Source organism: Engraulis encrasicolus, chromosome 20, assembly GCF_034702125.1.
Source record: "Engraulis encrasicolus isolate BLACKSEA-1 chromosome 20, IST_EnEncr_1.0, whole genome shotgun sequence".
Lineage (NCBI taxonomy): Eukaryota > Metazoa > Chordata > Actinopteri > Clupeiformes > Engraulidae > Engraulis > Engraulis encrasicolus.
Window position 1 is genome coordinate 6,034,364 of NC_085876.1, and position 13,460 is coordinate 6,047,823.

General features: G+C 45.4%; 1 protein-coding gene across 1 annotated transcript in view; it reads right to left on the reverse strand.

Annotated features, from left to right (window-relative positions):
* grb10a (growth factor receptor-bound protein 10a) overlaps nt 1-13,460 on the reverse strand; it is a 148,868-nt gene that overhangs the window by 117,803 nt on the left and 17,605 nt on the right. The window contains exon 2 of the mRNA XM_063185220.1: nt 2,083-2,203. Coding sequence (XP_063041290.1) covers nt 2,083-2,133 — 51 coding nt within the window. The 5' untranslated portion in view covers nt 2,134-2,203. The remainder of the gene's footprint in view (nt 1-2,082; nt 2,204-13,460) is intronic.

The following is a 13,460-nucleotide window of genomic DNA, read 5'->3' on the forward strand; positions in this document are numbered from 1 at the left end:
TGTGTGTGTGTGTGTGTGTGTGTGTGTGTGTGTGTGTGTGTGTGTGTGTGTGTGTGTGTGTGTGTATTAATAGCAGCTGTGGACACTCTGCTCTGCAAGCATGTCTGCATGTCAGCTGTGCTACGCCATAGCAACAGCATGAAGAAGCTCTGGCATGTGGACATACCACAACACCCCAGGGGCTCACTAAGCTATGGCCCGGCCACCACACTGTAACTGGCCAATCACTGTCTAGATGTACTTTGATTGGCAGGTGTAAAATCTGGAGGTGGGGGTGGGTAGAGATGAAATTCCATTCCGATGTGGATGTACCACTGGACACTGGCCAGTAAGGTGTGTGTGTGTGTGTGTGTGTGTGTGTGTGTGTGTGTGTGTGTGTGTGTGTGTGTGTGTGTGTGTGTGTGTGTGTGTGTGTGTGTGTGTGTGTGTGTGTGTGTGTGTGTGTGTGTGTGTGTGTCTGATCACTAAATTCAGAGCTGTGACATGGCAGTTGTCTGGGCCAGCTCTGCATCCTTGGTTGCTTGTCTGATGTCTATTTGTGGAGTGGCTAGCCTGGCTATATGTAGTAACACGCAGTGGAGCACTTGAAGGGTTCAGATGCAAAACCCTTCAACTGCGTTTTTGATGACTTTACAAAAAACGGGCTGCATTTCTTGTACTATACATTATTTTTACTTTCAATGCATTCAAAGCACAGTATTTACTGTTGCATTGGCATAAGAGGTGTGGGATCTTCTCGACTGGTCTTCGGTTACTCACTGAAACCTATGCACCAACTCACTGAAACCTATGCACCAACCAGGTCTCAAGTTATACAGTAAAGATTCAGCCACGATACCTTCTTTGGGAAAATACATACTGTGTCCTTAAAATCAGTGAATCTTACCATGTAAATGAAGCATCCAAGGCATTTTTCAAAAACAGTTAACAACTTAAATCAAATTTGATTAAATTAAAATCCCAACATGTTTCAGCTTTGTTGATGGACTCTGCCCTGATGAGGGTATTCCACCAGCCTGAACCACTGATACAAGGCAGGATAGATCCATGTGTTCAAGCTGTTGATGCCACATTCTCACCCTGCCATTTGATTGCTGTAGCAGAAAATGAGACTCGTCAGATGCAGATCTGGCAACATTATCCAATCTTCTATTGTCCACTTTTAGTGGGCTTCTGCGAATTGTGGGCTCAGTTTCCTGCTCTTAGATGATGAGAGGCACCCGGTGTGGTCTTCTCTAGGTTCCTCTTCCTCAAGGTTTGATGTGCTGTGCGTTCAGAGATGCTCTTCTGTATAGCTTAGTTGTATCAAGTGGTTATTTGAGTTACTATTGCCTGTATCACTTCAAACCAGTCTGGCCATTCTCCTCTGACCTCTGGGGTCAAAAGGACATTTTCATCCACAGAACTGCTAACCTTACTTGATATTTTTTCTTTTTCAGACTATTCTCTGTTAACCCTAGAATGCTGTGTGTGAATATCCCTGTAGATCAATTAGTCAAACCATCATGTCAAAGTCACTTAAATCCCCCTTCTCTCCCATTAAAATGCTCGTTTTGAACTGCAGTAGATCGTCTTGACCATGTATGCGTGCCCAAACGCATTGACTTGCCACCATGTAATTGGTTGATTAGATATTTGCGTCAATGAGCAGTTGGACACTTGTGCATAATAAAGTAGCTGGTGAGCGTACTTGTTAGTTACTGAAACCTTTGCATTCGCCAGGGGCCTATACCAGGGGTTCCCAAACTTTACCATGACAAGGCCCCCCATATACTGGTGCATTCTAGTCAAGGCCCCCCCTTATATGGGTCGCGCCACAATATTTTTTCTGTGGAGCCCCTTTCACAGCCATAGTGGAGGACCTGTGAGGCAGTGTCCCACCAGGATATAAAATAATATCAATAGGAATGCGAATAGGAATATTGTTTAGCTTATTTTTGTTTTATTTTGTTGTATGTTATTCAGTTTATTCAATTGAGTTGTGCTATATTTTTCCTGCCATTCTCCCGCGGCCCCCCTAGCACCTCCTCACGGCCCCCCAGAGGTCCCCGGCCCCCACTTTGAAAACCAGCAAAATCTTACCTGGTAGTTGGTCTGGTGGAGGAAGAAGTCGGGGCACCCTGCTAAGGCCATGCCGTCTCGTCCCCTCTGCTGTCCTGTGTCAGCTCAGCCCGCGACGCCTCTCATTCACTCGCACAGACACCTAATGGGGAGACACACAGAGGGAAAAGACATTACATTATACTTTATATATCAAGAGAGTCATATTCAGTTTTATACAGGTGTATATGCACAGCTGGCACGGACACCTGACGAGGAGGAACACAGGGGAGAGACATGTATGCTAAATACAGGTGTGTGTGTGTGTGCGTGTGCATGTGTGCGTGCACGTAAAGTTCAGCCATCTCTGCTTCTCATTCATGCGCATCCTGACGGTGGAGACACAAAGAGGAAAACTATGCATTTACAGTAGGTTTATATTCGTATTCGTATTAAATTATAGAGGTGTACAGTATGTAAAGTATCAGTTCAACCCGCTGCTTCCCATTTGCTACCAGGCATCTGACAGGGAGACAGTGTGACCACGCGAGGGAACCGCCAAATCTGAGCTGCAACTTGGAACCAGAACTTTGTTTTCAATGGGACACCGCATACAAAGCAAACGCATTCAAAAATGCATTGTTGAGCAGTTTGTATACGGTGTCCCACTGAAAACAATGGCACAAATGCACACTACGTCAACTAAACTTTATCTTCAGGGTTGACTGGTGTCTGTGGGGTCTTGTATACGTGAATAGCACACAGACCTGAGTTCATCACTTGAGACTGTCTCTCAAAATGCTGTCATGCTACAGAACATAACATGATGTATGAATCAATTTTCGTCACCACGTCTCTCCAGGGTGTAGTCATATTTTTCTGACTGTCTCATTACCGCACCTTGAGCAACAGCTAGCGTACTGGCTAGTGCATTGGGATTTTTGCTCAACATTTACCATTCAAACAGTAAAAACACTGAAATTCAAATCTAATTCACCATGATTGCTGCATTATTTTAAAAAAGCTGCCGTTTCACTATGGCAGTTTTATTAGGTCTACTGTGAATGGAGGGCTTTAACGTATACTGGAAGCAGGGGGAAATACTGCATTACAGTGATGTGAAGATAAAAACACTGAACTCTTTATTTAAATGGTATCGAAGTACATGTTGGTACCGGTACCGATACTCAATCAATTTGGTATTGTGACAACACACTTGAGACACCGCATCACAATAGATTTTCCCCCCTTTCCGTGTCATGGGAATTGCATGTGAGAGGGGCCTCACTCTCTCTCTCTCTACAGTAGAAATGAGTTGAGGTACATACTTAGGGACCAAATGTAGCCTCAGGTGACCTTTTCAGCAGAGTGTGATCTTTACTCTTTCTCTCTGTCCAACCAATCACAGTCTTGGCTGCTCTGGCAACCAATCCCGTCGGAGTGATGTCACGATTGGTCATTCTATGCTTAGTGTCTTAGGATGAATTATCCAATCAGGAGCATTTACAGTATCATGACAACAATGAAGGTCAATCACAATGATCAGCTTTGGCCATAAAGACAGACAAGGCTTGAGTGATCACATCATGTATTGTACATGTTTTTAAATTACACACTCTTCAGTTTAGCAAGAGTAAGCTCACGTAGACAGCAGATGATAAAGTAGAACTAGCTCAAGGACAACCGTACCCCATTCACACATCTCCATGACTCTTTAAGGTTATGATGGAGACCAAACATAAGCTAATTTATTCAACACAGCTGCTGAATCTCGCTTTCCAACTGTTACTTCTGACATAATTACGCAATGAACATGATTACCTTGGAGCGTCACAAGATCCCTCTCTTACAGATAGTGTGTCCCTACACCCAGTGCTTTAAGTGGCAACAAATAAGTGCTGGTACTCGTGAAAAAAGCTCTGTTGAAATGCAGTATTATATGTGGGTATTAGTTAAAAAGTCCTGGTACTCTAGAGGACAAAATTGAATCAGTACTCTGTATAGTGAGTACCCGCTTGGGATGTCAACAATTAATCGACTCCATCAAAGCATTGATCAATTTAAAAGAATGAAGTGCAATTAATGGCCAACTCAACTGTCTAGAGACCCAGGTGAAATGGGCATGACAAAGTGCACATGTGAAGGGGGGGGGGAAAAGAGTGAGAAAATTTTAATCACCTTGGATTTAAGAATATAAATAGAAATTCAAATTCAGCGATTCATCTCATTTTTAATTTTAAGATTTTTTTTTTTTTTTTGGGGGGGGGGGCATTGAGTTTAGGGGAAAAAAACACAGCTCATCAATTAATCGATTAAGTCGATAATTCAGTCGATCGATGAGGTCAATCAATAACAATTTATGAGTTAAACGTTACTTTGCATCCCGAGTACCTGACCACTTAAACCACTGACTAGACCTCCATAAACGGCTGGAGTGCCCTTGAGCAAGGCACCTCAATTGCTCCAAAGACTGCAATCGGTAACCTGTAGTAACTGTAACTGTACATAAGTTAAATGTTAAGAACTCAGTTCCATGAATTCCATGAACAGGCAGAGTCTGACTGTGAAGGCCTCTGCTTCTTGACATGACATTGGCCTGAAATGCTCACATTTATTTCCTCATTGATTCCAATAACACACAATGAGTTCATTTCCATGTGCACATACAAAGTGAGAGTCTGATTATGAAAGCTTGGACATATGAATTGAACAGAGAAAGAAAGAGAAAGTCTAAGAGGGTGAGAGTTATAGAGACAAAGAAAGTAAGAGAGAAAGAGCCATGCTACCCTCTCTTAAAATAGCATGCTATTCCTGTCCTCCACTTGTCGAAGCTTATCTCCAAGAGAGAGGAGGGGGAAAGTGAGAGGGGGGGAGATAGGGAGAAAAAGAAAGAAAAGTAGAAAGAATAAGACAATGAGCTTCGGAAACAGAAAAAAAATGAAGAGAGCGGTGAAAGGCGAGACAACGATAGAGAACAATGAAGTCTGGAGAGAATGTGGAACAGAGAGAGAGAGAGAGAGAGAGAGAGAGAGAGAGAGAGAGAATGAGAGAAAATGAAAGAAACGTGGAGAGACATTAAGGGAGAGAATGAATTAAAAAGATAGAGAGAGATAAGGACAGAGAGAAAGAAAGAGAGAGAGAGAGAAAGAGAGAGAGAGAGTGAGAGAGAGAGAGAGGCAGAGAGAGAGGGACAGATAGAAAGAGAAAAGAGAGCGAGAATGAAGTGTGCGAGCCCAAACATAACTTGTGTTTTGGTTTGAGTCCTGGAACATTTTGATCCCCTCAGCTTGGACGGGAAGTGTAAGCCTGCACTCGCTCGCCCAGCTTCTGATAGGTCACTCGCTCACACAGTGCACTTTGGCTGCTACACAGCCCAGGGAGCCTGTGTGTGTGTGTGTGTGTGTGTGTGTGTGTGTGTGTGTGTGTGTGTGTGTGTGTGTGTGTGTGTGTGTGTGTGTGTGTGTAACTGCACCAGGGTGTGTGATGGTGTGTGTTGCTGTTCTGTGTAACTGCATCACTGTGTGTGTGTGTGTGTGTGTGTGTGTGTGTGTGTGTGTGTGTGTGTGTGTGTGTGTGTGTGTGTGTGTCTTTTGTTTTACTGTGCAGCATTGCAACTTGCTAGATGGTGCCACCAGCTCTCTGTGTGGCAGTGTGTGAATGTGTGCACCACCCGTACGTTCGTTCGTCTGTGTGCATGAGCGTACACGTGGATGCGTTCTGCATGACACAAGCCTCCTTGCTCTGGCCTACTGAAGCAAAGCAAAAGACCTCCAAGTCAACGTGTCCAACGTCCAAATTAACGTCCAACGATGACAGACAGAACACTGCTGCTTTGCACCATTGGCCAAGATCAATGGGACCCCTAATGATGGCACAGTGAGAGTGTGCGTCCGCGTGTATGTGGACTGTACGGGTGTGTGTATGTATGTGTGTGTGTGTGTGTGTGTGTGTGTGTGTGTGTGTGTGTGTGTGTGTGTGTGTGTGTGTGTGTGTGTGTGTGTGTGTGTGTGTGTACTTCATTGTGCCCAGCAGTGCAAAAGGGATGAGATGAAATTGCATAAAAAAGCCACTGTACCGAACTCTTGTGCAGACAAAAACTGTGTCTGCCTGCCCTGTGCATTCGAGTCATGTGGATCTGTACGTGCAAGTGTGTGTGTGTGTGTGTACGTGCAAGTGTGTGTGTGTGTGCGTGTGTGTGTGTGTATGCGCACGTACTCACTTGTTAAAGACAGGCCTTACTCAAGAGGGGGATTCATGTTTCAACTTGGTTGGGTATGGCCATGGTAAAATGAACTGGGCCTCATTTGCACGCTGTGCTCTGCAGAGTCATCCTTGAGGGCAGAGAGAGGAGTCCTTTTCCAATCCTGGCCCCGCATTTAACTACAGTGATATACAAGTCATTGTTGTCAAGTCATTGTTTGCTGGACAACAAAACGACAAAGTCCAGCCCGAGGGGCCACTGTGGTTGAGACTGAGCTGACCAGGCTTGGCCCCAAAGGGTAGAACACCACATCACCCACCAAGTTTATTTATTTTTTTGCCCATAATCAGATGATAGGGTTACAGAATCGGATACAGTTACGCGATGACAGGGAATCTATATAGAGGGACTGTCACAACCAGGGAACGGACTAGAAGAAGACCCTCGGGGTATAATCGGACCTGGGATGGAATTGGAACCTGGGATAAAACAGGAAGTGAACCTTGTGCCACAGCATTGAGTTTGTCTGCTGCCTGTGTGCTGTCTCACTAATGCAAGATCAGTGACTAAAAGTGCCTACACTAAAAGTATTAAATATTAAGGGTGCGGAATAGTCAGAATTGTAGACTGGGGGTGAGTGGAACTTATATTTTGAAGCCTGCTTCAGTGAAATTGGCTGGGGGGCTGTGATCTTTTATTCTGAAGACTACTCTACTGAAATCAACTGGGGTGAAGTATTAAGTTTGAATTTTGGATTTGAAGCCTGCCTCAGTGCAGTTGATTGGGGGTAGGGCCTTTTATTTTGAGGACTTCTCCAGTTCAGCTGGCTGAGAGTTGGGGATTTCCTTTTAAAGCCCACTCCAGTGAAGTTAGCAGGGGTGAAGACTTTTATTCTGAATTTGAAGCCTGGTTGGGGCTTTTATTTTGAAGCCTGCTTCATTGGAGCCTGCTGGGTCATCGGTGGCAAGCTGCTGAGTGCACCCTCGGGGCGTGCAGGACTCTGGTGTCACCATGGCTGCCCATTGTGTAATTCTGGACTTAATCAAAGGCTGTGTGTGTGTGTGTGTGTGTGTGTGTGTGTGTGTGTGTGTGTGTGTGTGTGTGTGTGTGTGTGTGTGTGTGTGTGTGTGTATGTGTGTGTGTGTGTATGTGTGTGTGTGTCCACGGGGCCTTATCGAGGTGCGATCACTGATGCTGGCAAGCACTTGGAGCAGAACTGGACAAAAGCCAGTCAGACGACAACAGAGGCTGGAGAGAGGTGAATACCACCACACAAACACGTGCACGTACACACACACACTTTTGAGCACCAACATTTAGGCTACACAGTCGACTCGATTCCTGACCAAAAATGAGCAATTGTCTGTTCAAAACTTGACCCGCTGTAAATCAGAGAGCTGCTCAAATTAACATTTTGAATCTCTTCTTCCAAATGAGAAACAGATTGATTCAGTAGTTGTTTTAAAAATATATGGACATTACTTTCTTAATTAGACCTACTGTTTTATCTACTGGCCGCATTGAGTGAGGAGCTAGGCCGCAGGTGTCCATCCCTGGGCTACGATCTTACCAGGAGTGCTAAACCAACACCCTCACACGATCAGGCTGTGACCCTTGCTGCCATAAACTCTAATCCAACACAGCGCACTGACGCACGCACTCATTTTCATCCTCTCACCTAAGGGCTACGATCTTACCAGGGGTGCTAAACCAACACCCTCACACGATCAGGCTGCGACCCTTGCCGTCATGAGCTGTAAGCCAACACAGCACACTGATGCCCACACGCTGACACTGACCCTCATCCTGTCATCTACGGACTACGATCTAACCAGAAGTGCTGAACCAACACCCTCTCACCATCGGGCTGTGACCCTTGTTGTAAGCCAACCCAGCACACTGATGCCCATGCTCTCACCTACAAACACCATCTCCTCACTGACTGCGCTACGAACCCTGCTGCCATGAGCTCTAAACTAACACAGTGCACTGACACTCAATCTCAGCCTTTGAGTGAAAGTTGTGGGGAAAAAAAGTGAAAGTCCAACTGGGAAACTCCAGCTCCCATTGTCATTGTGACAGCGCTCCACAGCACACACATGCACACAACGAAAGTGCATTTATGCCTCAACCATGCAAGGGAAAGGGAGCAGTGCGGCGGGACGGTACCATGCTCAAGGTACCTCAAGGAGGATTTTTTACCTGGGAGTTGCTATCTTGCCAGGAGTGCTAAACGAACACCGGCCCACCACCAGACAGCGGCCCTTGCTACTGTGAGCTCTAAACCGACGCAGTCTCTCCACCTAGCTGTGAACCTGCGAAACCACCACCAGGAAACAAGCCTGCTCACCACAGCTCAGCACAGCACACTGACACTCACCCAAAGATGTTCAGTATGGTAGACCAGATAAGTCATAGGATGAGTCACAAATGCAACAAAGTGAAATCAAGTCAGGTCTCCTAAACGGGTGCGACTTTCCATTGAACTCCATTCATGATTCTACAAGTCTCCTAAATGGGCATGGCTGCCATAGGATTGCAGTTTAGAGCCTTAAGTCATATAACTTAGATTTCGGAAGAAACTGCTTATGAATCATCTCTACCTTATTAATCATCTCTGATGCACCCTCAACCTCTCCCCACCTGGTTATAAAGGTGCTAAACTAATGGCAAAAACGCAGAGAGACTAGAGGGACAACGGCGACGGAAGTACAGTAATTGTCTTTGTATGGAGGAGCTGGCAACAGAAGAGACAAAAGCAATTTGGCCGACAAGACCAATTGGAATGGCGGAATGCTTGCATTCTGCTTTTAATGGTCATACTCTGTCGCTTTTATTGCTCGTGTCGCTCTTGCTATGAAGACAGTCCAGCGACTCTTTGTAGCTTTTGTCTCTTCTGGTGTGTTTGCACAGTAAATTAACGCTGCGTGTATACCAAGCGTGACCTACGCGACCCAGGTAGCGGAGGTCATTGAAGAAGTTTCGCCATGAATTCGCTTTATTGGCTCTGGACGTGACATTGACATGTTTGATTTAGCTAATCACATGACTGCTCTGGTTTAACAGCCTGGGACATTCAAATATATGAGCATTCCAACAATTTGTTTTCGCCGAACCATGTCATAGCTCATTACCATAATATTAGCTTGAGTTTAATCGTGGAAATTCGCTCTGGTCGCTCAGTTCGCTTCTCTCCTGGCAAATTCACTCTGGTCGCCCAGTTCAGAAAAAGAAGTCAGGGGAACAGGAAAGCAAGTAACAAGTAAAAAGTAATAAGTAAAAAAGGAACAACCCATCCTAAAAATAAATATGAAACATGAAAAGATTTCAAATTAACATTACACCTGGCTCGAGGTCAGTATAGGAAAATTCTGATCCGATTCCATTCTCTGAATTAGGTTGATATCGGAACCCGATACCGGCACAGTATCGGAATCGGCCCCATCCCTAGCTACGACCCTGCTGCTGTAAGCACTAAACCAACACAGCACACACACACTCACCCTCTCACCACCACCGGGCTACGACCCTGCTGCCCTGACCACAGCTCAGCACAGTGCACTGACCCTACACCCTCTCACCACCTGCTTATGACCCTGCTGCCGTGAGCGCTAAACCAACACGGTCTCCTGAGGGCTATAAATGGGTGCTCTTGTCTTGTCCTGCCCGGTCGGTCGGTAGGTCCGGCTTGCGGGACAGAGTGGGTATTTATAGAGTCGCAGCCTGAAGACACGGCACAGCGGCACACAGCACCACTGACACAATGCAAGACACGCGGCATGGGGAGGCAGAGTGAACACAGGCAGTAGCACTGACATACTGCAAAAGACACGGTGTGCACACACACTGCTCACTGCTCAGTGACACGCGGCAAGAGACATGGAATAATGTGAGAAGAGTTCACAAAGACAGTACCACTCACACACAATGCAAGAAATACTGGTATTGTCACACATACTGCACCACTGACAAAATGCAAGGACATGACATGGCATGACAGAGTACAGAAAGCAGCACTGACCTGAGAAAATCCACACAGACATCACTGACATGCGTAGCATGAAGATTCATGAGCATGAACAATGATTCTAGTGCAGGAGACAAGGGGTGGGAGAGTGCAAACATCAGGGTGGTGCAACCACAGCTAATGCCACTTTTGTATGTATGCCTCTAACTGGATTATCTCAATCTACATAATTAATGCATGGGCATTAACTTAGTGACGTCTGCTACTAAAAAAACGTGACCCACACGTAGACCACACATCTGACACAGTGCAAGGGGCAACGTGGATCACTGCAAGCACTCACACAGCATGTAAGATGATCTGTGAATCAGTGCTGACAACAGTAGATCACAGCCAGTGATGGGCAAACCGGATTCTCAAGTTTTACAATCCAGTGCCACATGTTGCAAATGACCTGGTTTCTAGGGATGTAAATAAAATCTAAATGTATCAATGTATCGGAAGTATTGGCCGGCAATTTAATCGAATCGCATCGTATAGTGGGGCATTCTTAAGAATCGAAAAGAATCAAATCGCTGGCCCCTGTGCAATGCCCTAGCTCCATAACACAATAGTAGTGGAAAAGTAATTGGGAAAAAAACAAATCGAACCGAATCGCGTCGTATCGTGGGGAATTCACAAGAATCGAAAAAAAAATCGAATTCCTGATTTAAGAAATCGATACCGTATCGTATCGTCATGAAGGCTGTGATTTACACCCCTACTGGTTTCACATGTCCAATTCAAGCAGGTGATTGCCCTTATCACCTCGCCTATGCTTGGCCATATGGCTTTCTAACCTTTTCATGCAGAGGCCCAGTTACAACCTTATCGTCACCAAAATGGTAATGACTATTTCTTGTCTATGTCTGTTACTGAAGACACTCGGTTATGCCACAGCAATGTTGTTATGATAAGGGCTACAAGTTAAGTGGGGCAATCACCTGGTTGAATGACAGGTAAACACCAGGTCATTTGGGAATATTTGGCACCGAATTGTAATTCGACCAGGGGTCACTTTGAGGCAATGGCCTCAATGTGACTCTCCTAGACATATTAAGGACTCGCTGTGTTGATCGCAGCACACTACAAGAACTAGAGTGCATTACAGCAACACAAATGGAGGCAAAACATGAAGAGTTGATCACAGCAGAATACAGCCCCACTGGTTTTGTGCCTTAAAGGCCACCTTCCGATAAAACAGTTTTACTCACTCCTTTTGAAGATCGGACGGTCACCCCAAGTTAACTTGGAGGCTCTCATAGCGGTGCGTCACCTCGCCTGGCTGTGTTTCCCAGTGTTTCCCAATTCACATAAATAATGCAGAGAAACGAGTGAATCGTTGCATCACGTCGAAAGAAGGCGTTGTCCACAAAGGTTTATGTCGACCCATTTTTCTAAAAACATGTAGAGTAATTGGCCCGAAACCTAGCTTAGCTTAGCTATCAGCTGGTTGCTACTCTCAGGTACACACACAGCACAAAGCCTCATACATACAGCAAGCACACTCTGGTTGCTCCGTGCCTGCAGCTCGCCTAGGGGTCGCTGTTGAAAGAGCACAGCCATGAATGGAGCCTGCACGCCTCCGTTGGCGCCCCTATAGTGCAGTACCACCCGGGGAAGTGGCTACTCTGTTTCCCCATTACATTCTCTCCAAGAACAGGAGGACTGAGCCAATCAGAGACGCATTTCCACGAGAGCAGGAGGAGTGAGACAATCAGAGATGCATTTCCACGAGAAACACGAAACACCTTCTCGTTTCTCCACAAGCTACCTTGCTAGCTTGCAAAAACGGCTTGAAACGAAGCAACCAGAACGTTTTTTAAAACAGGACCAACGCATAACGCATTCAATAACAATGGGGAACACAGCAATGTTACTGAAATGACGTTGAGAGGCCATCTTTAAGCTAATCAAGGGCACTTCAGCCATGAATGAGGATGTATTACACCACCCAAAATTACGCAGTGCGGGTTCCAACTCCAACTCCCAAACCATTTAAAGGTTAGTGAAGGGCATGGCGATTCTTTCGCGCCAGTTCGTTCTCTTCCTTCAGTTCTGCTGAGGAATTCGTTCGTTCACAGTTCGTTCAGTCGTTCATTTTGATTACGTCACGCCACAATGCAGGAGAGCAAGGGGTGAATGACGAGCGAACTAGTTCAGTGAACGAGAGGAGGAGGGGGGCATTCATACTTTGCCTGTGTGCTTCTCATGTCCAAACATATCAACTTAACTAATTTTGCCTAGTTATATTATTTATTTAACAGCAGCACACATTTAAAAAAGCCCAATTACAAGCTGTTTTTAACCAAAAAGTATGCCTTCGTCTCTGCCACGTTAAGTTGTTTATTCGTGGTCATGGAGACTGTTGCTATGCGCCCAGGCTGGTCTCTCGTTCGCGGGCTCAATACAGTTCGTTGTTCGTTCTCGCTGTGCTGTGTAGATCTAAGGTGCTCCTCGTGTCTAAACATATCACCTGAAACCTATTTTGCAGATTCATTTTATGTATTGAACAGTATCACCTATTAAAAAAATAATAAAATATAATTTACAAGTGGCATTTCCAACTAGAAGTATGCCTTTGTCTCTGCCACGTTAAGTTGTGTATTCGTGGTCATGGAAACCATTGGCTGCAGTTCACTGGCTCCTCGTTCAGGAACGAGAGCTCAGCTCGTTCAGAGCTGTGAACTGTGGACTATGTGAACTGCTGAGCTCTTCTAAATTATGAACTAAATACCCGGTATGTGTAAAAACTCTGGTAATATTAAGATATCACATTAAGAGATAAAGTGGTGCCCCTTTGCGCAGATTAAAATGCTCATTGGACGACCACTTCTGCTACTGTCTGACTGACTAGTGACAGACCGGTGATTCACCAACGAACGAAGTGAACGAGAGGCGGGGAACTAGTTCGCTTCGTTCACTTCAACGACTCGTTCAAAACGAACGGTTCGTTCGTGAACGACACATTACTATTAAAGGTATAGACTACGAGAGAAATGCACACTTTGCACGTAAACACATCCTCCACAATGATGCAAGTGTCTCCTCCAATGACATGTGCATGTATCATTTTAACATACGTCAAAATTGAGAGGGTGCGATTTGCTTCACATCAATGCATAATGGTGCTGTAGCCTTGTGGGCACGTATGCGTTAAGGCAAGAATAAACCAGACGCGACTTGAGCGACTCCAGCAACGAACGTAATCGA